This window comes from Eleutherodactylus coqui, chromosome 8 (genome assembly GCF_035609145.1).
Source record: "Eleutherodactylus coqui strain aEleCoq1 chromosome 8, aEleCoq1.hap1, whole genome shotgun sequence".
Taxonomy (NCBI): Eukaryota; Metazoa; Chordata; class Amphibia; order Anura; family Eleutherodactylidae; genus Eleutherodactylus; species Eleutherodactylus coqui.
The window spans coordinates 135,992,576-136,018,465 of record NC_089844.1 but is presented as its reverse complement, the minus strand read 5'-3'; the positions used below and the strand labels follow the sequence as shown (position 1 = coordinate 136,018,465).

At 45.4% G+C, this 25,890-nt stretch overlaps 2 protein-coding genes across 3 annotated transcripts in view; one reads left to right on the top strand and one right to left on the bottom strand.

Moving 5' to 3' along the window:
- Positions 1–25,890, top strand: part of PAM16 (presequence translocase associated motor 16) — a 157,274-nt gene that overhangs the window by 69,153 nt on the left and 62,231 nt on the right. The window lies entirely within an intron of this gene.
- Positions 416–24,871, bottom strand: VASN (vasorin). The gene is made up of 2 exons (XM_066576492.1): positions 24,562–24,871; positions 416–3,009 (listed from the first exon to the last, which is right to left on the bottom strand). Exon 2 carries the CDS (start codon positions 2,997–2,999, stop codon positions 1,032–1,034), a length of 1,968 nt encoding a protein of 655 aa, XP_066432589.1. The 5' UTR covers positions 3,000–3,009; positions 24,562–24,871; the 3' UTR covers positions 416–1,031.

The window sequence follows — 25,890 nt, the reverse complement described above, 5'->3', positions numbered from 1 at the left end:
AAACAAATCTATCCCTGCTGGCCTCAGCTCTACTCGTCTGCTAGGGCTGATGAGTATTCCGAACTCTACCTATTGGCCCCCTTCCATTTAGCATACACACATGGAGCACTCTAGTCTAATGGCTTCAGCAGATGAGCTAATACCTCACTTTTTCCTCTTTTTTTTAGTTGCTGGAAAAACTAAAAGTAAGGCCTTGGAAATATATTAGACATGTCGAGAACTCAGAAGTGGCCACGTACCATAAAAAAAAAGATCAGAATGATGTGTGTGGATTCTGCAAAAATACTGAGTGTGCCAAGTCTGAGACAGACGTTCTGCCTCTATTGACTGATGTGGTCCAGGAAAGACCATAATACAATGCAGGATGACCTACCCTGCGGATCTGAGCCCTTATGGGAGGATGAAAACCAGACGCTTTAAAAAGAATCCATATTTATTACAAAGCGGTCAATTATTAACAATCGGCACCACTTTGACCAGCAATCGGTGCCTTGTACTTTCGCAATCGCCCAACCTTTTTTTGACATTTAATGTTCATTTATCAGAAAAAGAATATTGACCACCCTCACGGGAACAGGGTGCATGCATTATTTCTTAACAGTACTGCATCGGAAATGATGATCTGTTCAGCAAGTACCGCTTCATGTCAGAAACCCCTCTGAACCCAGCCATGCAGGCTCAAGAGTTTTCAGTGCATTGGATCTTCTTGGAGTCCAAACATTTGATGTCCAGCTTAGAACATCTGCCTTCTTGACCTCAGATGTAGAATGATCCATAATCGTAGCAACAAGAGGCATCCATGGTGCTCATGTACAGTTGTTCTGGTATAGTATCCCTGCTTGCACTTGGACTGCAACAGTTTATCCCTTCTGTTTTTGTCTTCTGCCTAAGTAGCTAGACAGCACTGCTGTCTTCTGGGCAGGCCTCCCGGTATACTCAGACATAGTCTGGAAAAAACATACCTTGGAAATTCCCTCTTTTTGTACCTGGAAGTGTGTACGAGTCCATACTTTTCGGAGTCCATCTCCAGCTTAGAAGTAAGAGTGTGGAAGCCGTCCTGTTGGTGTCCCGTTATTATTCCCTACTCTAGAGGAGTCCATGAGTGGTTCTTCTGACTCCCAACCTCTTTCGGTGCTTGTTGGACTCTCGGATAATTTTTTTAACTCGCCTTTCTCATCTAGGCATGTTTTTACACCTTCCAACTCTAGAGGACCACCATTTTCACACGCATGTGCTTTCTCCCTACGTCTTCGTGTATAGCAGATTGTGCTTACTATGACGACCAAGAGGAGGATGCCAGCAGCTACAGCAGGCACCAGCACTAAAGTCAGACTTCCCTCTCTGCTTTGTGTAATGTGGGCACTAGGTGTTGGAGATTCTCCTGCAGTCTGGGCTTCAGAGCATAGTTCAGTCTCTCCATTTATATCAGGCGTCGATTTAAGGCAAATTCTATATGTACTGTTAGAATTCAGCCCCTTCAGTGTGTAGTGGGGCAGTGTTGGAGTTAGCGGGTATAGGACCAGCCTGTTGTCTGATCCTGAGAGGTTTTGCACAGAGAGACTAAGTTCTTCTGCGTGTTTGTTCTTTTGGACATAACTTTGTAGATCCACTTTCAGTGAACTACTAGTCCTTTCTAGGACTTGCAGCTGCATTTCTGGTGGCTCGGTAAACTCTGCTGGTGTTAGTAATAGCTTCTCACAGTACATGCCATGAAATTCTGCTGGACATTCACATTTCACTTCTCCAGGGAGATCTAAACGGCAAAACCCACCATTTAAACAAGTCTCAGGTGGACATTGCTGATCATATTGAGTAGGTACAGCAGGTTCCTCGGTTGGGTTATTGGGTGCAATTGTTGTGGTGATGATAATGGTTGTTGTGTATTTAGGTTTTGGACTGGTTGTTGTAGCTGGTGCAGCTGTACTGGTAAGTGCCAGGGTTGTAGGCACAAAGACTGTTGTTGGTATAGGACATCCAAAGTCAGAACTTTGCAAATTATGTAAAATTTTTCCTGCATTTTTGGGAGGGAAGTGGCACCGAGTTTCTTCTGAGCGATGTAGAGCAATTCCACTAACTCTCAGCCATTCTGTGAGCCAGCTTAATAGGCACACACAGTTAAAAGGGTTTTGGGCCAGACTAACACCACGGAGGCGTGGAGTGGATTGGAAGAGACCCTTTGGCAAAGTACGAAGGTTCATTCTACTTAGATCTAAGTCTTGTAATCCGCTAAGGCCCGAAAAGTCATCAGGATGAAGTTGGGAAATTGCCCCATTGCCGGCTAGATTGAGTTTGGTCAAGCCTCGTAGACCTGGAGGCACCTTAGTTAAATGATTATCAGATAGGTCCAACTCATGAAGATTCTTAAGTTCATTTAACAGATCTGCGGGCACCTCTTTTAAACCAAGACCGCCCAAACGTAAAGTCTCTATGTTTCTTGCGTGGAAGACTCCAGGTTGGATGGCAGGGATAGCATTATAACTAAGATCCAAGAGCAGAAGATGAGGTAGGGAGAAGGCTGGGGGGACTACTAAGTGGTTTTTGGTCAGCTTAAGTTCAAGTAGATTCTCAAGTCCTCTAAAGGCATCTGGATGAATGCTCCGAATGTGGTTCTCACTGAGGTACAGCCTTTCTAGACGACTCAGACCTTGGAAAGTTTCTGCAGAGATCTCTGTGATTTGGTTTGATGAGAGGTCCAGGTTGCTGAGGTTGGTTAGCCTTTTGAAGACCCCTCCAGGTAGAGTAGACAGCTTGTTATGAGCTAGATCTAAGTGCTGAAGGTCCCACAAGCCTGAAAAACTGCTCTCCTCTATTGAACTGATACCATTCTTGAAGAGGTATAAATTGACAGTGTTTGGAGGTATGGTCCGAGGAAAACTAGGGTTCCTGCGAGTTGAACAGAATAGTGTAAACGGTTGGTTGCATTCACAGCCTTCTAGGCAGCCTTCAGTAAGGACTGTATATGCAGCTCCGAGGACCGTCCATACCAACAGGAGATGCATCGTGCAAGATCTGTAAAAAACAAAAACAAAGTATTAATAAATTGATATTAAGAGGTCTGTATTAGTGTCTTTATTTGAGCTGTCATCTACAAATTCGGCTAATCATTGACCATGCCAAATCTTATCCAGGCCTATACTATGGCATCTACTTAAGACCCAACTTTAATAAGTCTTTAGAGAAGAGGTTAAAGTTCCCTCTTCCAAGTTCCTGCCAGACTTAATTTTCATCCACTGCATACTTTCTGGGATGTAATCTTATAAGGTTCCTACTATGATTGGCAGATTCCAATTTCTTACTTGAACCGTTAACGACTAAGCATGAAATTATCTGAAAGGAACCTGGAAAAGCTTGTGCCGACAGGATGCCTGTTCCTCGTAATGAATCGGTTAATAATATATTCTGGTATTTGTACCCCTATCATTTAGGTTACATGAACTTTCAACTCCTGCAGAAGAAAGGCCTCTGCCTGTCAGGCCATGCCCCATGTGTATAAACAGAGCCCCTACCGGTATGCGGACCCCCCTTCCCTATCTGCCACTTGTAAGACATGGTGTAGATAAAGAGACTGTGTCCTCGGCCACACAACCTCACACAGGACACCAGCCGGGTCCCATTTCTAGATACACGGTCTTGTAGAGGCGCAGGACATTGATTATTTCTGTGCAGGGTGCTGTGTACATCCAGCGGAGCCTCAGTCACCGCTTTTCACCCTTATCTTGGCTTCTGTTTACACAATGTGATTTGCTTAGACATATGTCGTTATTTTTCGTGGTGTGACCCTTCACAGACACACGTAAAGGGGTCGTACACATGAAAACAATTCTGACAGGGTGTAATTGCTGTCAGATTGACTGACTGTAGAGTCTTTATGGAGTCACATGAAAAATTGTGTTGTGTGTACGCAGAATCCCCTATTTGCATAAAAATTTCCCAGAGGAGCATTGCACAGCCTAGAAGTCTCCTCACACCTACTTGGTGCTCTCCACAAGGAGAAACAGTACTACTCCTGGGCAGCTTTACTCAGTTTCTATTTTGCTTTATCAGCCACTTACAAGTACGAATGTAGCAGTTCTACTTTTTTTATGCCCATGAGAGGATCCAATCCTGGTTTTGTATTAAATATACAACTGTCAAGTACAGCCATTATACAACCGTGTGACTGCAGCCATATGGGCTGCATTGTCTTTGCATCAGCCTTACGATGAGTTTTTGCAACTGATCAACTCAAGGCCCTGATACATATTAGGCAAAAGTTTCTAAACTTGCCAAGTTTGTTGTAGGTTTATAGGGGCCTCCCGACTTTTCCCACCAGAAGATGTTGGGGAAAGGGGGGGGGGGATGGAGAATCTATTATATATTGAATTTCAATGCCAAATCCTTTAGCTTCCTAGAGATAAGCAGCTGACAGAAGAGTCTGCTGGTTTCCTCACTTTCCCCTTGGTAAACACATGAACACTCAGCTGAACCAAGCGGTCATGTGTAAGTGGGAGTCAGAAGAAATTGCTGTCCTTCAGCTACTGAAGGTGTGTGGGAGTACATAGTCCTGCTGCATAGGACAGAGGAAGGGAACCCCAGGAGCAAACAAAAACGACCCAGTATTATTGAGCACTGTATGGCGGTATTCTGTGGGAATTAAACTGCAATATTATTATGTAGAAGTATTATTTGGATGTTGCATATTATTCAGGCACGTTATGGTCGCATTATGTGAACCCCGTGTGGCGCAGAGTGTTAAGACAGCAGAAATGCAGTCCTAAGCTCTTGCTCACGACCTGAAGGTTGCAACTACGATCTCGCATTGGTTCAGGTAGCCGGCTCATGGTTGCACATAATGTACTCATCCAAAAAAATTCATAAGAGCTGTGATCCTGTCAATCCTTTGGTGGAGCAATATATGGACATTGTACACTTTGCAAGATGTGATAGGGGAGGGCAGGAAGGCTCTAGTACCCAGTTGTACCGCCTCTAGCTTGGATACAAGATGTGATACGGGAGGGCATGGAGGCCTACAGGTTCTGCATATTGGTCCAAATTTGCTGTAATTGAGCCCCTAGATTGTGCACACACATAGGCTGTTGAAGTTGGTGTCCCAGATGGTCCCATATATGTTCCTCCACGGAAGTGTGACAATGTTGTGGAGGCTGTGACACCCTCGTGTGTGCGGCCATTCATCCAATCACCCTAAAACTCTAATCCTTTCTATACCTTCCTGAGATGTAACTGCATGACGAGTTTTTGCAGCTAAGGGAGATGGAACAATACCTCTGGAGCGCCACTGCAGAGGTATTGTTCCATCTCCCTTATATGAGTTTTGCAGCAAAACGACAACTTCTAGGTGCTTGATGATACCAAGAGTGCATTTTATACCCGCACACGGCGGCAGAGTTCCCCTCTGAACCCATTTGGAGAGATAGGGTCTGTATATCTGCTCCTGCACTGACAGAGTTAAGAAGGGGTCAGCAGGAGGCAGGTAATATTCTGAGGAATGTGCAGCTGTGAGAAGGGGGAGACGGAGGTGAGAGAAGGGAATAGACCAGAGTATAAAGAAGAATAGGAGAGGAGATGTTGCAGATGGTGGGAGAGGAGGAGCTGCTGGTAATTGCTGTCCAAAGGGGGGGGAAGGCTTATGTGTCTGGGGAGACGGTGGGGGTGTCATCCTGTCAGGAGTAAATGTTATACACAAAATACTCTGATACCTCTTCTTTTTTTTTTTTGTCTTCCCCTTGTCTATAAAAGCTTCACGGTGTGTAAAGACGGGGTATGTGGGTTCTTTGTTTAAGATCAAGTTAAAAGGAAACGTCTTGTAAGCAATGTATCAATCAGGATACTTGGGAGGTTGCTCTCATCCTGCCACTGGATGCCGGTCATGGTCCTTGTCACTGGACTTGGCTTGCAAAAACAATTGTAACTATTAGGCCACTTTCAGATACCCGGATTTTAACCCCATATTTGGTCCATGTTTTGTGGACCATTAATAGGAAGCTAATGTAAAGCTATGTATCTATTCACATGGTTGCGTATTTCACAGCCGTTTTTGAAAAACACAGCATGACCCATTTTCTACTTTTTTTTGCCTTTACATTGCTCTTATTTTTTATTGGCCAAATACGGATCAGTATTTGCCCAGTCGTAAATATGGAGGCAAATGTTGATAATATACTGATAACATACAGTTGTAATGTCATCTGTAGGACGTTCGTATTACGGATGTTACAATACGCTCTTCTGGAAGCCGCCCCAGGCCGGGCTTATACGTGCGGATTTAAATTGCGGATTCAGCAATTCCTGTGGACGCTATGCGGGGATTCCGTGAGCATGCTCTATTTTAGCATTCATTCCGCATGGACGGCTTCCATTGATGTCAATGGATGTGAGTGTTTTCCGTCTCCTGTACCCAATTGATATTGCATATGAGCGGAGGAAACGCTCGCTACTTCGTAGGAAAATGGATAGAAATACGGAATGCCGGCTGGAGAAGAACAAGCTATCTCATCTTAGAGGGAAGCTGCCCCCCAGGCTCGTACTGTCCAAATCGCCTGCCTGACAGTTGTCCCTTGTCCGGTTTAAAGCCACTCTGCACCTAAACTTTTCTGCACCTGTAGATCACCCTAGGCTTCTCTGAGGCACATCAAACCTTTGGGAGATCTAAGGTCAGTTGGGTAGAACTGTGATGACTGCGCGTCAAAAGGGCCTTTCCCACATCAAGATTATCGGGCATGAACGTTCACCCACTTATCGGGCCGTATAAATGTGCCAACGATCAACCAACAAACTAGTAAACACTCGTTCATCGGCTCATCATCTCGTTTACTGCGCGCTGCTGAAAAGTTGTTCCCGTTATCGGCAGGACATCTTCCCGTGTGAACAGGGGATGTATTGCAACAATGATACTGTACTGGAGAAGAACAACCGTGGTAAAGGCCATCTAAACGAGTGCTGGTCTCATTGGCGGTCGCTTAAATGGCTGTTGTCGGCCTCTGTAAAAGAGCTCTTATAGCTGCTTCACACCGGCGAGAAATTGCGCAATTGTCTCTCAATGCAAGAATGAGTGAAAACGCATGATTATGAAAATAATGATTTTCATTCTCATTTGCAATTTTTTCACTCCAGAGATGCCGTGTGAAAGAATAAATCGCAGCATTTTGCGATATCATCCATTGCTTTCAATGGGACCGGTGGCAGCAGCAGCGCCGGCCCCATTGAAAACAATGGGAGAACATCATGATCCCCTGCTGTGGCTGTGACAGCTGCAGCAGGGGATTCCTTCAGCCCCACAGAAAATCCCTTCAGCCGTGTAGTTTCCGCGCATTTTTGCATCAAGAAGTTGCATGTCATTGATAACAGGACACATTTCGTGTCCGGATTGTGCTAAAAAAAAAAAACTCAGAGCAAAAAGCTGCGGATTTTGATGTGTTTTTGAGGAGAAATTCGTCATGGAAAATTCCTCAACGAATTCAGTCTTGTGAATATACCCTAAAACGCTGCTGATTTTCTGTGAAATGTGAACATACCCTAAGGGTGCGTTCACACGTCACTGATTTAATGCAGATTTTTGTGCAGATCTGCAGCAGATTTCATCCTTTCAATTGAATTCAAATAGAAGGGGTAAAATCTGCTGCCGGTCTGCACCAAACTTCCCAGCGAATCAGTGATGTGTGAACGCACCCTGAAGACATTTTTCACACAACAGGATCTGTGTTGGAAATATTCGAGGCGGATTTGCCCTCTAATCTGAGGCTGAGCCCCGGATTTGTGTCTTGGATTTTCATTTGAAATATCGCAATTGTGCTCACGGATTTAACGCCATTCGATGTGTGTAATCTGCGTGCAGCGACCAATGTGGATTCTTGTCAAGAATCGCATGTTATTTTAATAGGAAAAATAGAAAAATCGGATCAGACTTGCATGAAAATTACATTTACGTGCGAGTTTGATGCGTTTTTTTTTTCTCCTATAGGAACTAATAGGAGATTCCTGACCAGTATCCCCCAAAATTAGGACATGCAGCAATCTTGCACCATTAGTGCGAACAAAATATCGCTCATGTAAATTAACCCAGTGAAAATCGGTTGTGTGAATACACCCTTAAATGCTGTTCCAAAGCCGCTGTCCTATCTGGTCAGTCTGTCTGCTCTTTGGCTGCGTGTATGAACATCCTCAAAGGAACCACAAAGCTCTTAGACTCTGAAGCTACAAACCAGCTGGAACTTCTTAATTTTTATTTACCGAGCTTAATCTTATTTACAGAGTTTACCTCGATCACATATAAAAAAAACAAGTGTAATCCTCATTAACAATAGTGGGTGGTGACCTCCCAATTGTTCCTTTGTTCTCCTGTGACAAAGTTATAAAGCTTGTTTGGACATCAGCTTTGTCCCCCGACCTCCCCATAAACATATATACTTAGCAAGCATGTTTATTCTAATGGGGAGAGGCTGAACAAAGGCATTGGGCATGCTGGATCCTTGGTTCTCCCATGTCTGCCATTGTTAGACAATTGGAAGGCCTCCTCCTTACATATTACCATTTTCATGGGCACCACCAATATTGCCAGGGGTTAAAGGGGTTCTCCAACACTACAGAATTGGTGGCCTATACATCAGTTTCAGATCAGTGGGGTTTCTACAACTGGCAGCTAATTGAAGGAGTCTGATTAATTTAGTTCTAGAAAGTTCCTTGAGGTTTTATTCACACAGGCGCTGTGATTTCCGTCCGCCCACCCGCATCGTGCCCGAAAATCGCATGAACAAGAGAAATCCACGACCAGGTTACAACTAAATTTTGCATTTTCACGCCCATTCACACGGCGTGAAAATAGCGTATATACGCAACAGCCCGGAATTCTGTCGGCCAAAAGGGAGATACTTTAGCGACGCTAAACTCTCTCCCCCTCCCTTTGCCGGCTGATTGCAAGAATAGAAGCTCCCATTGAAGCCTATGGGAGCTGCCGGCAAAGGGAGGGGGAGAGAGGTTTGCAGCGCTAGTCGTGCTAAACTCCCTACCCCCACCCTTTGCCTGCAGCTCCCATAGGCTTCTATGGGAGCTGCCGGCTGATCGTGACCAAAAGATAGGACAAGACCTATCTTTTCCAGCCGCTGATTTTACGCACTGAAATCCAATCTTCATATAGTCCTGATTTTCGGCTATTTTGCCTTGATAAAACACTTGTGTGAATAAGGCCCTAAGGTTGTACAGCTGTCTAAAGGTACCTTTACACAGGGCGATAATTCAGGCAATAATCACTAGACACAGCGAACTCTGGTACAAGCGGCTGCCGACAGGGCACTGAGCTTGCCTATCGGAGTTGCTATCGGAGCAGAACTAAAAATCAAGCGGCTTTTGGCCGGTGTAAATAGGAGGCACTCAATCTTTGAGCGGCTGCCTGTTTGCCTCCGGCTGCCTGCCTCCATTCCCAGTAATCTCCGGCCCACTCGCCAAATGACTATCGCTCCTTTGTAAAACTGTTGATCGCCAGGGGTCCTGGCTTGTGAACCACCGCTGACCTGCCGTTCATGGTCTATCCTGACGATAGGTAATCAGTAGCTAGAAGTGGGACAACCCCGATTTCCCTTGTCTCCACCATAGACGTCAACGATGATCTCAGTCTCCCGATCCTTCTGTTTCCCGACATCAGTTGAGTGGACCCCATACACATTAAATTGTTGTCCAGGCCAACAGATTTGGTGGGGTTGGATGACTTAACACAAGTCTCTATGGGATGGCGTTTAGTAGGACAACCAAAAAGCAGAATACTGTCTCCCTACTGAATACTGAAGTCATCTGGGTTAATTAAAGGGATTATCCACTTTCAAGTCTCCCATCCTTAATACAGCCTGTTCTTTGCTTAGTTAAGTTTATATAATTGAGATCTCGCTCTTTAATGACTAGTATAAACATTATGAGCAGTCATATAATGTATGACTAAGCAACGTAAAACCTCTTTAATTAGAAATCGTATTAAAAGGATATAAGTGGGGCTGTGCAGGACTTGGGTGTCATAAAAACTCAAGCAATTAGTCACCTTTCTTAGTGGTTTTACAGCATTAGTCTATCGGATTCATACCTGCGGAGGAATTAGAACAACAGACACGGTAAACTTCAACGCCCTGAACGTGCATTGTGTCTTCATATCTTACATGTGAATGATGTATGTGGAATTCTAGTATGATGGGTTCTGTATTGGTTGCGTATAAGATAGGACACTATATGGTAGAAAGCTCTATGCTACCACATTTTAAAGGGAACCTATCACTTGGAAAATAAGATCTGTTTTTCTGTGGTTTTCCAAAAATGGCGCCCCTACTTTCCATAGGCTATGTGCGGTAATGCAGTTCTGTCCTATTTATTTCAATGGGAACCCGCTGCAGTATTAAGACACCAACAGTGCTGCCTATGGACAGCAGTGGTGGCGATTTTGGAGTCTCTTTGCTGAACTAGTCGACATCTTAAGTTGCCTCCGAAGTAGAGGCATAACTATAAGCTCTTGGACCCCAATGCAAAATCTTTAAAGGGCCTCCACCTACCATGTGCAGTTTATAATACTGGTGTCGTCTTATGTGATGGAGGGGCCTTTGGGTCCCCTAAGGATCCAGAGCCCGGTAGTGACTGCTATATAGCTACGCCCCCGCTCCGAAGTCTCTTCTGGGGGTATGAAGAGCAAGCCCCTCCCCCTGGACTCCTTAGAACCAGGACTTTTTTTCTTTAAAGTCAGAGGTTGCGTGTTCCCTTGACGTGACATCCCATACCGTATTGTGATACTCTAAAACACCCATACTATGTAGATTGTTTGCATGCCATCAGCCTGGGGGCAAGTCACATATAACACAGCCCCCTAGTAATTAGGTAGTGAAGCCTTATGAATGCCAGCTTAGGCATTTTTTCCTGCCCTTGGGTGTCATTGGAAAAATGCGTTAGTCGGATTCTGCAGGTCAGAACACGAGAAACCTTCTGGTCTGGAGTCAGACCCTCCACCTAATTCAGAGTCACACCTGTTACCGTACCTGGAGTGTCTGCGCCGTCCCTTTAACAACATAATTTTATACCGTACGTGCACATCTGTATTGAGATGCAGTATATTGGAGAATGTGTTTCCCCCACCCCACCCCTTGGCTTTATGAAGTGTAAAGAAGTAATTTTTTTTTTTTATGGCCACAGACATGTCAGGGATTTTAGCCATAGAACGGACAGGGAAGCTAGAAACCAGCAGGAGGTGAAGGGTTAATGTGTGAAAAGTATAGGGGTCAGTGATCCCGGGAACACTTGTGAGCGGTAGAAAAAAAACAAACTTTAGGACAATGACATTGTGGATGATCATTAAGCTTCCTTTTCTACTTGGCAGGTTCATAGCTGTGAAGTCTGCAGAGCATCACGCCTGCAGATGTCTGCGCCGAGCCTCGGGCCCTGGTTTATGTATGCAGCCCAAAAACATCATAGCTTTTCTGAGCAAAGCGGTGTATGACATAGCGGAGTGACCCCGCATGTGTATCACAGCCAAGTATTACACATTATTAACTTTTAGCTGAGGTGCTTTCCAGAAAGCGAGATGGTGGAAACTAGCGGGTTATGTCTCTGTTTTATCCCCATTACTCATTCTGCGTGACGCCTCTCAATGAACTGCCATATTGGAGAGCTTTCCCAGAAATAGATAGCACTAGGGTGTAGGTATAGGGAGTGCAGAAGTTGGAGTCGCGCCTGAAGTCTGATGCCTGCGGGGGCCTAAAAAAGCCCCACTACTATATATGAGTAGGTGCCTCGTGTGGCGCAGAGTGTTAGGGCAGCAGAATGCAGTCCTAAGCTCTCGCTCACAGCCTGAAGGTTGCTGATTCAATCCCTGCATGGTACAGGTAGCCGGCTCAAGGTTGAATCAGCCTTCCATCCTTCCGAGGTCGGTAAAATGAGTACCTAGCTTGCTGGGGGGTAAAGATGACTGAGGAAGGCAGTGGCAAAACACCCCGCAAAAACGGTCTGCCAAGAAAACATCACAATGTGACGTCACCCTAGGTGTCGGTCATGACTCGGTGCTTGCACCAGGGGACTTTGCCAACTATATAAGAAACTAGTATAAGACTGCTTTTACACCTGTATTGGGGTCAGTTCAGGGTTTCCATCTCTCTGCTCTATTTTTGATTTTTGTTTTTTTGTTTGTTTTTTTGGTAGGTGGGGGATGGTTTGGACAGAAATATAATGTTGCACACTGCTGACCCCCACTGACCAGCTGATTTCCAGACCCACTGATCTCACTGGAAGCAGATAGCGCTCTCCGTGTTGCAGCAGCTCGGTTTGGTACTGCAGGCACACCTCCCGATGAATTCCATGGGAGCTGTGCCTGTAGTACCAAACCGGGCTGCTGCAATGTTGACAGCACTACCTGCTTCCAATACTGTCAGTACCCGCAGAGATCCTGAGTGGCGGACCCCCTGCTGATCAACTCTTGATCACGGACCCTATCCTGAGGATATGTAATCCATAGTAAAAGTCTTGGGACAACACCTTTATAGTGCCTCTTTATACAGTCCAACATCAACAGCTGGCGTTAGCTCTTGTTTAACTGGCCTTTTAAGACTATGTTCACACATAGTGGAAGTGCTGCAGTATCTCCGCAGCATTTCCGCAAGAGCCACTGAGTCCAACTCCAAACCATCGGTGCGTATTTTGAATCAAAATCAGCCGTCCTTGTGCAGCCGATTTCAGAAGATCCCCCTCACCTCCGAAGTCTTTGCGCTGTCTAAGACCTTGCCACGGAAAATCCACAGCATTTCTGCTCTGTGTTAACATACCCTAAACCAGCGCGGCCAATGAACAAGTGTATGATCATCCTGTGTAATGATCACCGCCCTGTCTACGTGGGGCAGTAGACAAGTGAATGTCTTGCAGTCGTTGGCCCCTGAACAGGGACCTTGAGTTGGCGACTTCTGTCATCTCGTTTCTGGAAAAGCTAAGTGACAAGCGCATTAGTCACCCAACTTTCCCAGAATCCTGAACCGTAGTCAATACCTATTTGTACTGTGATACGTTATTTTGCCTTTTTCTCTCCCCATAGGGCAGTAGATTTACCATCCAGGGGTCTAGGAAGGATCTTCTGCTTAGTTCTGCATAGGGGTTATAGAAGAAGTGGTTTCCATTACTGCCGCAGACCACAGCGCCCACAGACCTGTTGGCTTCTGCTTGTACTTGTCTGTCTGCAGAGCATTACGTGTTCAGAATTCCTACCCAATAACCATGAATGTATTGACGGTACCTATTGTAGCCCCGAGCTGAATATAACTAATTATAATGTGTGATTTCCAAAGACCTTGCCATACAATAGGCATTGTGCGAGGGGTAGGATGCGTTCCAGCCTCCTACTCCATAGCTACCTCCGAAATGCGGTGCCCTATTGTAGTCAGCTGATGCAGACGCAGGTCGGGCCCCATTACTGTCTGTGGATTTTGGCTGTAGAATCACAGCAGCTTAAGATATTAAAGTTTTACCAAGATCTGCAGAGAAGACGCTTGCTCCTCAGTATTTAGTAATGCTTCTGAGAAGTCGAGCCACAGCCCTTAGTGTTGTGTGGCGGTGATGGCCGCGGTTTATTAACACCTACACTGCCAAATAGGATGGGTAAGTATTGGTAATGAAGAAAATATCTATTACGGGGCATATGGGGCCCATCTATATATGATTGGATTTCCTACATACCTGCGCTTAGGTTTGATTTCTATTGTTTGGCCCCATTCTCTGAGCTGAGCAACTAAAATACTCGTGCGTTCAGGAGATGAAAATCCGTCCTGGTTGGCTCTTTACAGCCCACATGACCAGGACAGATTTTTACCCCCAGAAGTAAAGAATAAGGACTAGAGATGAGTGAGCATACTCGTTAAGGCGATTCACTCGAGAGAGCATCGCCTTTTTCGAGTACCTGCTGAAGATTTGGGGGGGGGGGGGGTCGGAGGGGATCGGGAAGAAGAGAGAGAGCTCTCTCAGCTCGACCACCACTTCATTCACTTCTATGGGACAAGACCAGATCGATGTGCTGTGCAATCTGCTTCCATCATGCATAAGTGAATGGAGCAGCGATCGAGCATTTGCACTGCCGGTCTTGGATCAGAGATGTATCCTCTATTCTGTGGATAGGGGGGGCTAAATGTCCTTAGTGGGAAATCCCCTTTTAAAAGCGTATTCTAGTTTCAGCAAATTAAAGGTTATTCTTTGTATTTTACTGCTCAAAAAGTTTTCTAATAAACTTTCTGTATCAATTCCTGACAGTTTTCAAGATCTCTGCTTGCTGTCATACCATGAGAACTTTTACTGTTTACTGCTAGGGAGTAAAAAAAAAATCTATCCTGCACATGTGAACTGTAATGAGCCAATCAGGACAGAGTTTAATTCACAGGAAGTAAACAATGGAGGCTCCTATTGGACGACAGCAAGCAGAGCTCTTCAAAATCATATTAACTTTTAACTATACAAATACTGAAGGCAGAATACTATTCTAAAATGGGCAGAGCTCTCCATACACTCAGGGTTACTGCCTTGTGCCGCAGCTGAATACATGAGCTGCTCCTTATGTCTTTGTAGACGAAGCAGGAAGATTCCTTCACCCATCACCACAGGGAGTTGCTGCAGGGTGCTCAATAACCACTTACAAATGTGTCGCCATGTTTGTTTCATCTTGCGTTTTGAAGACGAGAGACATTTGGCAGAAACTGTCACTTGCATTAAGCCACTCATGAAAGTAGAGCCGGAGCCGTGCCAGAATAAACTGCAGGGTGTGAGGAAGCACTTAATGAAAAATGTAGTCATCGAAAGGTTTCCAAGCTGCGGTATAAATATTCACTGCTGAGTCTCCAGAAGGCTGACTCGTTCCTTCGAAGAAAGGCCGTGGCGGTTTTTTTTTTGTTTTTTTTTTAGCCCAGAGTGGATTTAAAAGGAATAGGAAACATAACAGAAGAACTTGGGGCGCTTTCACAAGGGACCGAATATTCCGCTGTCAAAATCTGCACCAATATCTGCAAGTCTAAGTCCGGATCTTGATGTAAAAGTGTCAGTAGGATTCTGTCATTTTCAATTCTGCATCAAAATATGCACGTTGGATATGCGGATTGTGGTGTGGATGTTTCTGCACGGCAGCGTCCTCTGGAACATGCCATCCCGTATGGAAGTGGCAATTCATTTTTCCTTCCTGTTTGGCTGTAAAAGAGCGTCAAAACTGGAGTGGTGTTTAAAAAAACCCGCTGCGATAAAACGGGATGATCCAGTCTGGGTTAAGCCGACCTGTAACTTCTCAACTAAAGTGCCAGCGTGTCGTGTTGGATGGGCATGGAGGTACTATATAGGGCAACTCGTGGCATGCATTGAGATTCAGTTTCAAAGCAGCTTGTACTAGTAGTTCCACAGCTGCTAAGGTGGGGGGGGGGGGCTTAAAGTGCATCAGGTGTGGGATTTAAATGTTTAAATCGCTCACTGATTGAAGCCAAAGCGCGCCGGAGCTCTCTTTTGGACGTCCGCCTCCATTCAGGGTAATCGGGCAGTCCTTCATAGATGCCTATTTACACGGGACGGTTGTCGGCAGGTTTTTATGCCTATATAAACTCAACAATAAATGAAAAGCGAACAAAGTATCGCTCAGTCATTGTTTGATGTAAACACGGACGATTATCGTTCCGTTTCACACAATTCAGCAATTCACCGAACCATAATCATTCAGGGCCCTAAGAAATGGCCAACGTGACACGAGAGGACAAGTCAAATAGTGAAATTGAGTGAAGCCTATTAGAGGGCAGCAATCTACAAACTGCAGAACTACAACTCCCAGCATGCTTTGGCAGGCCCAGAATATCACGGCATACTGGGAGTTGTAGTTTTACCACAGATGTATGTCATCTTTGATATTCTTGTAGATGGGCTTGGTCCTGCACTTATGCTGTTAAAGAAATGATGGGCATTGTAGTCCTCCAAGAGGTATGGAGCGAGTGCTGCCTTCATGTATTGGCGCGAGTCATTGAAGTAAAGTTTCCCGCCTATGTATTTTTATATATAAATTTAGGGGGGGGGGCTCCGCTATTCTGGGCAAGACTTCATAGCCCTCCTGCCACACCCAGCCCTTAATTACATCCACACTTCGGTTCAGTCACAGAAACTGGGATGAAGCTCAGAGCTGGCAGCTGTATTTATTACACCCACCCCACATAAAAATAAACATGGGGGTCCCGGGGGAGAGAAGAGTTCCAGGCGATGACCCCTAGCTTGACTATTAGATGCATGATGCTGAAGATTAGCTGAGTTTACTGCCGTGACATGACATGTGTGACCCCAATAGTGGCCCTAAGCTTGTTTACGTGAACCCCATTGTGCCGGCTTCCGTATGTACGATACTGTATGATATGTCCATACTGCCACACATTGGGGCAGATTTACTAATGCTGTCTAATAACCGTCTTTACATGCGCCAGATGTCTCGCAGTGACTGCTGGGTAATAAATCTGGTTCGTTATTTTAATGTCTAGTCTTAAGTTTATACCATTTATTAGTTGCGACAAAATTGTGTCGGGGAAGGCAGCATTTAGGATACATCCCCTTTTCCCATAAAGCCACACCACTTTTTCGGACTAGGCGAAAAAAGATATCTAAAACACACACAAAATAAGTTTACGGGCGCACATTGCACCAGAAAACTGGCGCATTTTCAATAGTCAATCTGCCCCATTGTGTGTGATGAGACATGGCAATGCAGAATGTGTCTTTCAGTCAGCGGCTGTTCATGATTTGTGTAACCGCCTGACCCGTCCCCATCAGCTTGTTCTTGGCCCTGCCGCAGACTGTGAGTAATCCTGGGTGTTGGTCCGGACTTCAAAACCTTTATCTGTCAGTTTAGCTGACTTGTTCTTCTTAAAGTACCACAGCTACATGACTAGTGGCCCTTTTACACGGGCCTGAGAGTCTCACGATTCTCATTTGCCCGACAAAACAAGCTGGTGATGTCATCACCAGCTCATTCGCGCCCGGGCAGCCCGTTTAGACTGCACGATTCTCAACGAGAATGTGACGCACTGAATGATCAGTGTTTAAATGGCGAGATAAGTGAACGAGCCGGCGCTGGTTTTTATGCCGGCTGAAACTGACCGACGAGCGAAAACTTCACGATTCAGTGATTTGCCCAAGTTTGTTCTGAATGGTAATCGTTCTGTCTAAATGGGGCATAACTCCTTTTAGAGGATGTTCATTCAGCGGATTTTGATGCAGATTCTGTACCAAATCCACATCCCATTCACCTAAATGGTAATCTACATCGCTGTAGTCAAGGCACAGATTTTTCCTACACAGAATTGAAATCCTGTCATTTCTTCGTGGATCTGTGCAGGCTGCATTGGAAATTCCACATACGGATTTTGCCCATTCAAAACTGCTAAATCTGCATGCGGATCTGTGGCAGACCTAGTCATGGTGTTCCGTCCTGTGAACATATTCTTATACTCTAGTTCTTGTTCACTTCAATGGCAACTTGACCTGCAATACCAAACCTGGCCACTAGAGTTGGAAGGGAGCTGTCTGCTTCCTGTAGAAATCACCTAGGCGCAGGAGCACACCGACCCAGAAGACAGCTGACCAGTAGGGATTCTGGGTAGCGAACCCCCACTCATCTGCTATTGATAGTTCATCCTGTGGATAGGCCCATAACTAGTTTACAACTGGGCAACTACTTTATGGTCTTGGCTCTCAGGTTGTCACATACTTATGGCTTGGGCTAGATTTATGCAATGTTTTTTTTATACGGTTGTAAATTTTTGATCATAAAAGGCAAAACGATCAGGAGGAGAAGGACCTGATGAGACCTATCCCAATCTAAACACGAAGGACACCCCATTATGGGGAATACACAATGGCTCCCATTTGCTGTATGGCAAGTTGAGACCATCGTCCCTTTAATGAATTTAAAAGCGGTCATGAATAACAACTGAAAGACTTTAGGAGCCCGTAAAACTGTTTGGGGGCCAATCTAACTCCTATAAATTTTTGTAGACGTCAATAGCAAACAATCCAAAAAGTTAAACCTTTTTCAATTGGCCCATTTGGATTTGTCCATCTCTGCTCAAAAGGGTTCTCTGGAGCTAAAATACGTTATTTACTACATGAGCCCTCCTAGACGTCACAATACATTCTGTTCACCTAGAATTAAACTGTTTCATAGTCCGGAGGACCTCTTTAAGAAACGGTGCAATTCTAGAGGACTAAGCTGTTATACAGAAAACTACCTCTTCAGAGAGAGTGCTTAAAGGGGTTTTCCCACTAAAGGGAATAAATGTATGATAGCAGGGGGTGGGTCTAACCGCTGAAACCCCCAGTGATCCGGAGACCGGTGCACCCAAATGTCTCAAGTGAATGGAGTGGCGGCGCACCTGCTCGACTGCCACTCCATTCACTTCTATGGGATCAGGAACACTTAATGCCCAGTGGTCGGATGCCCAGCAATAAGAGGTTTATCTCCTATCCTGTGGCCGGCGGAAAAATGTCTTTAGTGGGAAAAACCCTTTAACCCTTTCCAATCCAATTTGTATCCTGGTTTTTCTAGGGGGCTTACTCTTTTTCTGCTGGTATACAACAGCGCTATTTGCTGGCTAAAGCCAGTACTGCACGAGGTGACCCATTGGATAGGCTCCGACAGCAGAGAGGCTGGCAATATACAGTAAGAGAACCCCGACGGACGTCTTCCAACATCGGAGCTGTACAGCCTTAAATCATAATGTCTTTAGACATCAGACAGTGGCTTGGAAAGGGTTAAAGCACTATTACCATCCTGGATGTTTATGGGATACCCCCCCCCCCCCCCCCCACACACACACACACACCATCCCAACTCACCTCCTCCTGCCTGAGCTGGGGGTATGAAGACAACCATACTGGCCATTCTATTGTTTCTATAAGGCTGTATCTACACAGGCGATTTCCTTACAGAGATTCCAAAATAGAACATTCTGCGATTTTTCTATTTTTTGCCCATTTGTTCCTATGGCTGCATTGCACTTGCATGTAAATGTGATTTGCATATGAGTATGACGTATTCTTTTATTTTTACCATTGAAACAACAAGCAATTTTTATGCGCGCAAAACACGTGTTAAGAGATGCGATGTGTGTTTCTCGCAGGTTTAGGAGTTCGATATGTGTCTGGGTTTCTCAGACCAATATCCTACTTGTCCGTTTAAATACAGCCTAACTCCCATAGAAGTGCGCGTGAGTTACGTAAAAAGCGCGGCACAGATATCAATGATGTTTCCACATCTCAAACAGCGTTTGGTCTCTGTTAAATGTAACTCACATTCACTTCTATGGGAGCCATAAAAATGGCATAGAGCAGCTAGTTTTCCCCGTTTCTGTAGTTTTGGGCGCTGGTAGCCACAGAGAGCCATGATTGGTTGAAATGGGAATAACCCTTTAAATTAGGGACAGATTTATAAAAACTACCTAAGGAAAAAACGGCCTGTTACCCATAGCAACTAATCGCAGCGCAGTTTTCATTTGGTAATTTGCTATTGGAAACTGAAAGCTGCGCTATGATTGGTTGCTATGGGCAACAAAGATTGGTCTTTATTTATTTTTTTATAAATTCTTTATTTATTTCAGGAAGTTATTCAATGACAGCTGAGTAAACAACTTTGAGGTTCAATCTCGTTCACATTACCTGTGTGTCTCAGTATTAAACAGATTAACTAGAGAAAATTTCCATGTAAACGTAGAAAACATGTCTAATGGAATATTAAATCAGGTCTCGCCTAACTTCCTAGCTCCGTCTGCAGCACTTTCCACAATACACTATGCCGAACTTTATGGCTTTATGCATTGTATAACATATTCAAAGGTAACTAATGAAACAGACTAGACACATGAGGGGTGTGTACAGGGTTGCGACTGAGTTTGTCGTTGATGGGGTTATGGCAGGGGGGTGTGTGGTTGGGTGGGGGTGGGGGGTATTTTAGTTAGTTTGGGGGTTAAGTAGTTGGCGGTATTCTTCCGTGTTTTGGAAGTCTATCCAGTGGTACCATGTTTTCCGGAACCTTTCTTGCGTACCCTTTAGTGCTGCTGAGAGGTCCTCCATCTCCTTAATCCAGTTGACTGTATTTAGCCAAAATGACAACGAAGGCGGAGCTGTCTGTCTCCATCGCCTGGCTATACACGACCTCGCCGCGTTCACCAAAAAGCAGACCACCGATTTTTTATAGGTAGCTAACGGGATGTCACTATGATGTAGGAGAAAGAATGCAGGCGTCCTCGGGAGGGTGTAGTGGGTAAATTTAGAGGTAACCCGCCAGACCTCTGACCAGTAGCCCGCCAGCACCTGACATTCCCAGAAGACGTGCAGCATGGTCCCCCGCTCCGATCCGCATCTCCAGCACGTGGGAGAGACCGACGGGAATATCTTATTCAGATGGGAGGGCACCCTGTACCATCTGGAGAGGATCTTGAAGCCGGATTCTTGTATTCTGCTGGAGATGGATGCAGAGTGTGTGATAGTGTATATTTTGTCTGTTTCCTCGTTGGTGAGGTTGATTCCCAAGTCCCCTTCCCATTTTTCAATGTACCTTGGGGGGGGCGGTTCCCGGTTGTGAGACAAGGATATTGTAGATTCTAGATAGTGTGTGTCTCGAGGGGCCTTCTCCCGTGCAGATTACTTCAAATTGTGTTTTTGGACGGGAAAACCTATTTGGCTGAGGTAGGGACTGTAGAAAGTGTCTTAGCTGTAATATCTGCCAGAGTGGGAGAGGGGTTGGAACGGTGGGCCCTCTCAACGTGTCCACCGAAAGCCACTGGCCATTTTGTAGGAAGTGTTCTGCCCTATATCTGCCTTCTGTTAACCAAGTGCGGAACACTCCCTTCTCTCCTCCCGGGTGGAAGTTCGGGTTACCCAAGATCGGGAACAGTGGGGATGGCCTGGGGGATATGTCTATCTTCTCTAGTATTTTGGCCGCAGTTGACAGTGTGGGGCCGATGGTGGGGTGTCGCATCACCTCTCCTAAGCCGCGACCGTCCGACCAGGGGAGGGTCACCAACGGTGCATGTGACGCCGTTTGTTCGATGGCTACCCACTGCTTGAGTGCAGCATGCCTATGCCAGTCTATGATGCGCACCAGGTGAGCCGCTTGGTGGTATTTCACGAAGTCCGGCAGCCCTAGGCCGCCCTCTTTTTTTGGTCTTGTCAGCGTATTACGTGCTATCCGGGATGTCTTTCCTGCCCATATAAATGTGGTGGTGAGAGAGAGGAGATGTTGGAAGAAGCTCTTTGGGACATGTATGGGGAGGGCTTGGATTAGGTAGAGGACTCTGGGGAGGATATTCATTTTAATAATAGCTCCTCTGCCAAACCAGGAGAACGTACCTTTGGTCCACTGGCTGAGGTCTTGTCTGACCCTGTTTAGGAGCGCCGGGAAGTTAGCCGCGTATAAGTCCTCGCTTCTCGGCGTTAAGTTTGTTCCTAAATATTTGATGTGGCCCCTTGCCCATGTGAAAGAGAAGAAGTCCTTGAGTTCCTCCACTAGGGATTGTGTGAGTGAAACGTTGAGCGCAGCTGACTTATGGTAATTGATTTTGAAATTGGATAAAGCTGAATAATGTTTGAACTCGGCCATAAGGTTTGGTAGAGTAATTCGCGGGTCAGAGATAAAGAAAAGAAGATCGTCTGCATAGGCCGCTATCTTGTGCTCGGTGTCGCCTGCTGTGATCCCGTGTATATTTGGGTTGGCGCGGATTTTGGTCAGCAATTGGTCTTTATTTATAAAACCGAGCACACCCTCTTAATTTAGGTTTCAAATAGAAAAAAGACTATGTAAACCAATCCTCCAATGGAAGCACTGAGGGGAAGATGCTGAAGAGCGTCGAGATGGGATGACATAACTGTACAGCATGGGCACACCAATGAGAACCCTGAAAACCCAAACAGAAGCAAAGATAGTCCTAGAGAGGACTATTAACTCTTTCCAATCCACTGTCTGACATCTAAAGACATTCTGATTGAAGGCTGTACTGCTCCGATGTCAGAAGACATCCGGCAGGGTATTCTTACTGTAGATTACTGGCCGCTCTGTTCTTGGGGGGCCTCTCCAGCATGTCACACAATGCAGTACTGGCTCTAGCCAGCAGATGGCGCCATTGTATAATGGCAGAACGAGAAAGCCCCCTAGGAAACCCTGAATCCAAAATTGGATTGCAAAGGGTTAATATGGCGGGCAGGAGTCAAGACTGACTGGCTTCTAGTTACATGTGTATATATATGTTCACATGTGGCTATACGCTGCATAATCCTACCATGGATCTGCATGTGGTAAGTACGCAGCGTATGACCACCAGCACACTAGCGGTTTGTTTGTTTTTGGAGTCTGATTAAAAAATAGATGAAAAGTAGATGACATTTAAAGAAGCCTCACCTACAGGGTAAATTGACCAGAAATGTGTCATTTTATGCTCCAGATCTTCGCTGCAGTTTTTAACCCCCTAAATCCGTAGCAAAATCTAGAGCAAATCCACACCTAATGCGCGCAGTTTGTCCACGGTGGAAGATATGTGCTGTCTGGACGCACACGAGCGCGAATATGAACGCCCTTCTTTTGAATGGAGTCTTACACATGAGCGATGTTTTCCCTTACAGCATCGCTGTATGTTCTATTCCTTCGCATCCCTTGGAGTGCATCGCCCAGTCTGATACAATGTTTCCCATTGAAATTAATGGGAAATAGTGGCGATCCTCTATGGCGCGTGAAGATCAGAATTTCACAGAAGCGATGCATGAAAAATGCCTCGCATCTGCGGATAAAACGCACGTTGACAAGCCTGATATTGGGCCCAAGTTCTCGGCCCGATATCGCGATCACCCGTGTCAATGCAGCCTCATAATGAGAGTTAATTATGGACAAGTTATGTGGAATCAAATTCGCTGTTAAAGGGACAGACCGTTTACATTTATCTATAGGGAATATGGTCTATTCTTCTCTGTTATCTGCCATTTAGCCCGGGGAGGTAGATTAGAGTAGTGCCTACCCACCCGTTCACTACCCGTCTTTTGTGCCTATATAAACTACATGCATAGCCTTTGGGTTTAGTGTCCCTTTTAAGAGGCATGAGGAGCCTAAATTCTCAGTGTATCTGCATAGTAAGCTGTATATCCCCTCCATAAAGCCATGCCTGTCCTCCACACCTGGAAGGTCTAGCACATGTGACCCCCTACTTAGATGGGGTTAACTGTACCCCTAGTGGTGGCAGGCCAGATGTGCGCTGTGTATTAATAGAAGGCAGCAGTGCTGTGTGTCAGCTTTGTACAGCATCCAGGCTGCCTCCTCTGCACAGCCGGCTTGCGCTGTGTGTGGGAAGCGCACAGAAGGGCTCTCTATGCACTGTGTGTCGGTATGTGCTGCTGTCTACAATGCCACCGCACCGCCATTAGGAAGAATTGTGCTTTAAGAATGAGAGGCATAACACTATGTACAGATGTAGCAGAGCGGAGTTTGTCATTTAACTCCTAGGGTCTGTATTGCCTGTGCATAGTGACAACTCATAGATAGGACTGCATGTAAACCTATGTAAAACCGCCGCTAACACATCACAATATCTTAACAACATGGCGTGTATGGGAGTTGCCATGTATAGTTGTGACCTTGCACATTGATGGAGATATTGGGCATATCAGATCAGGTGTCCCTGTATGCAGCATCTAAGGGCCCGTCCACACTGGCGCTTTTACATATGCGAGAAACGTATATAAAAAAAAGCATGTAAAACCGTTGTATTTTGAGCATACGTTTACATTTTTAACTCGTTTGTGCGGTATACCTCTGGATACGCTTTGATCCATTTAGGATATGAAAAACATACTTTTTTCCTGGAAACTTTTTTTTTCTTAAACTTTTGTTGAGCACTTTTTTTTTATCACAAAAAAAGTACACGTGAAGCGTACGGAAACCTACCGCCATATGTTTCCATACATTTGTCATTGACTGCAATGTTTAAAAAAAAGTATACATTTCCATACTTTTTTTGTGGCTACATTTTCCAATTCCACAAAATCTGCACAAAAACTTGCGCCTCACTAAACGTATGCATTGTCTGACTGCGTTTAACCCACGATAGCCTACGGTCCGTTCAGCGCTGTGCTTCAGTCTGTTGTTCCACAGATGAACACATGACAGTGTGGATGAGCTCAGACGTCAGGAAAGGTTGGTGGTCTGTAAGTTGAGCCCCACAACTAACGGATACAACCACTCTGTTTCTATACACATACAGGACAATTGAGACGTTACCCATTAGCAAAGGAGAAAGCCTGACAACTGTTGTCATCCGCTTGCTCCTCAGCGGCTTATCGTACAGTATATAGTCTGATTGTATCTGTGTACTTGACCTGCTGTGGTGACATTGTGTCATCTGTGGGCGTTCTAGCCCAATGAAGCTGCCACATCTGCATCTGGCGTTGCGTTAGCACAGCCCGGTACACCCTCTTTACACGGTGTATATAGGTGCACAGGCAGTATATAAATACTGTGCACATATAGTAAAATCACTAGTACGTTTATGGGTAAAAGGATAAAATGAGCATCAAGTTTACCGTGCGTCCTGGGACTGCGACCAACTCCAGGCAACCAAATGACATCCAGATGAGTAAAAGTTCTGCAACTTTTTTCTCCTTTCTGAAGTTCGCTCTCCTCCTCCTCCTCTCCTAACACCTCTATACAACTTCTCTAAAGAGAAGCCTTTGTCTTCTCAGACTCTTCCCTTCTTTTTTTTTTTCTCTCCTCCTTCAGAGGTTCTCTTCTTTTTCTTCTCTCTGTACTTTTTCTCCTGCCCCCTTTTTCCTTTTTTTCTTTTCCTCCAGCCTCTTCACTCTTTCTGGCTGTGGAAGTGATAGTTTAGCTATTCCTATGCTATTTGCCTGGGGCAGGGAAGGCGTTACCAGGACAGAGGCAGGACTAAGGCTTCCCCGCAGTGCCTCCTAACCCTACCATTGGCTTGAATGACACCCCCCTTCCCCAAACCAAATCAAAAGACCGCCCTACCTCCACCTTTACACTGACCAACCCCATACCTACAGGCTGCCTAGAGATGCTGCAGGAACTCATCTTGCATCACTAACCTTTTCAGAATTTTGCAGTTTACTCAGTACGACCTCCACGCGCCGGACTGCAGGGCGAAACGTAGACATTGCCTCACAGTCAATATCTGGATAGTTTTATCTTATCTCCCAAAACGATCACATGAGAGATGAACGTTAACGAGCCGCATGCGAAATGTAATTCCGGGTACTTTATACTGATAGAGAGGCTGCAGTTACTTTTTCGTAATTAATTTCCAACTTCGGGGAGCTACAATATAATGGGTCGGCCAAATATAAAGGTAGAGCTGTAGAGTTTGTTCTATGTGACTGGGGCACCGTGAGAACTCAGCTACAATGGTTTACAGTGTTATAAATCATAATGGATTAATGTCAAGTTAACGTTTGCTACTTCCGTAATTTGGCTGGTGATGAGCGTGGTCCTTATCCGTGGACCTAGAGACCAGTCAAAACCTGTTACGTTTGTAAACTTCAATAACCTGTCTCAACCTAATCCTTTTCACAGCTGAGAGTTTGCTGCAGTTGCATCCAGTATAGACAATACCGTGATTTACTGTAAATAGACCGGCAACACAAAACACTCTGATTGTTTGCTACAGCGTGTCAGTGCAGGTAGAGCGCTATTACACAAGCAGTTCTTCCTTGCAAAACGCAGTCGGTGATCGCTAATTGTGGCCAGCACTTGGACCCCCCCAATTCACACAGCATGATGAGTCCAGGTGCCGGCCCCAATCAGCATTTCTCCGCCTGCATTTAGCGGCGGAGAAAAATCGCTGTGTGTGTCCGACTTCACACGGGCAGTAAATGCAGCGCAATTTCTAAACC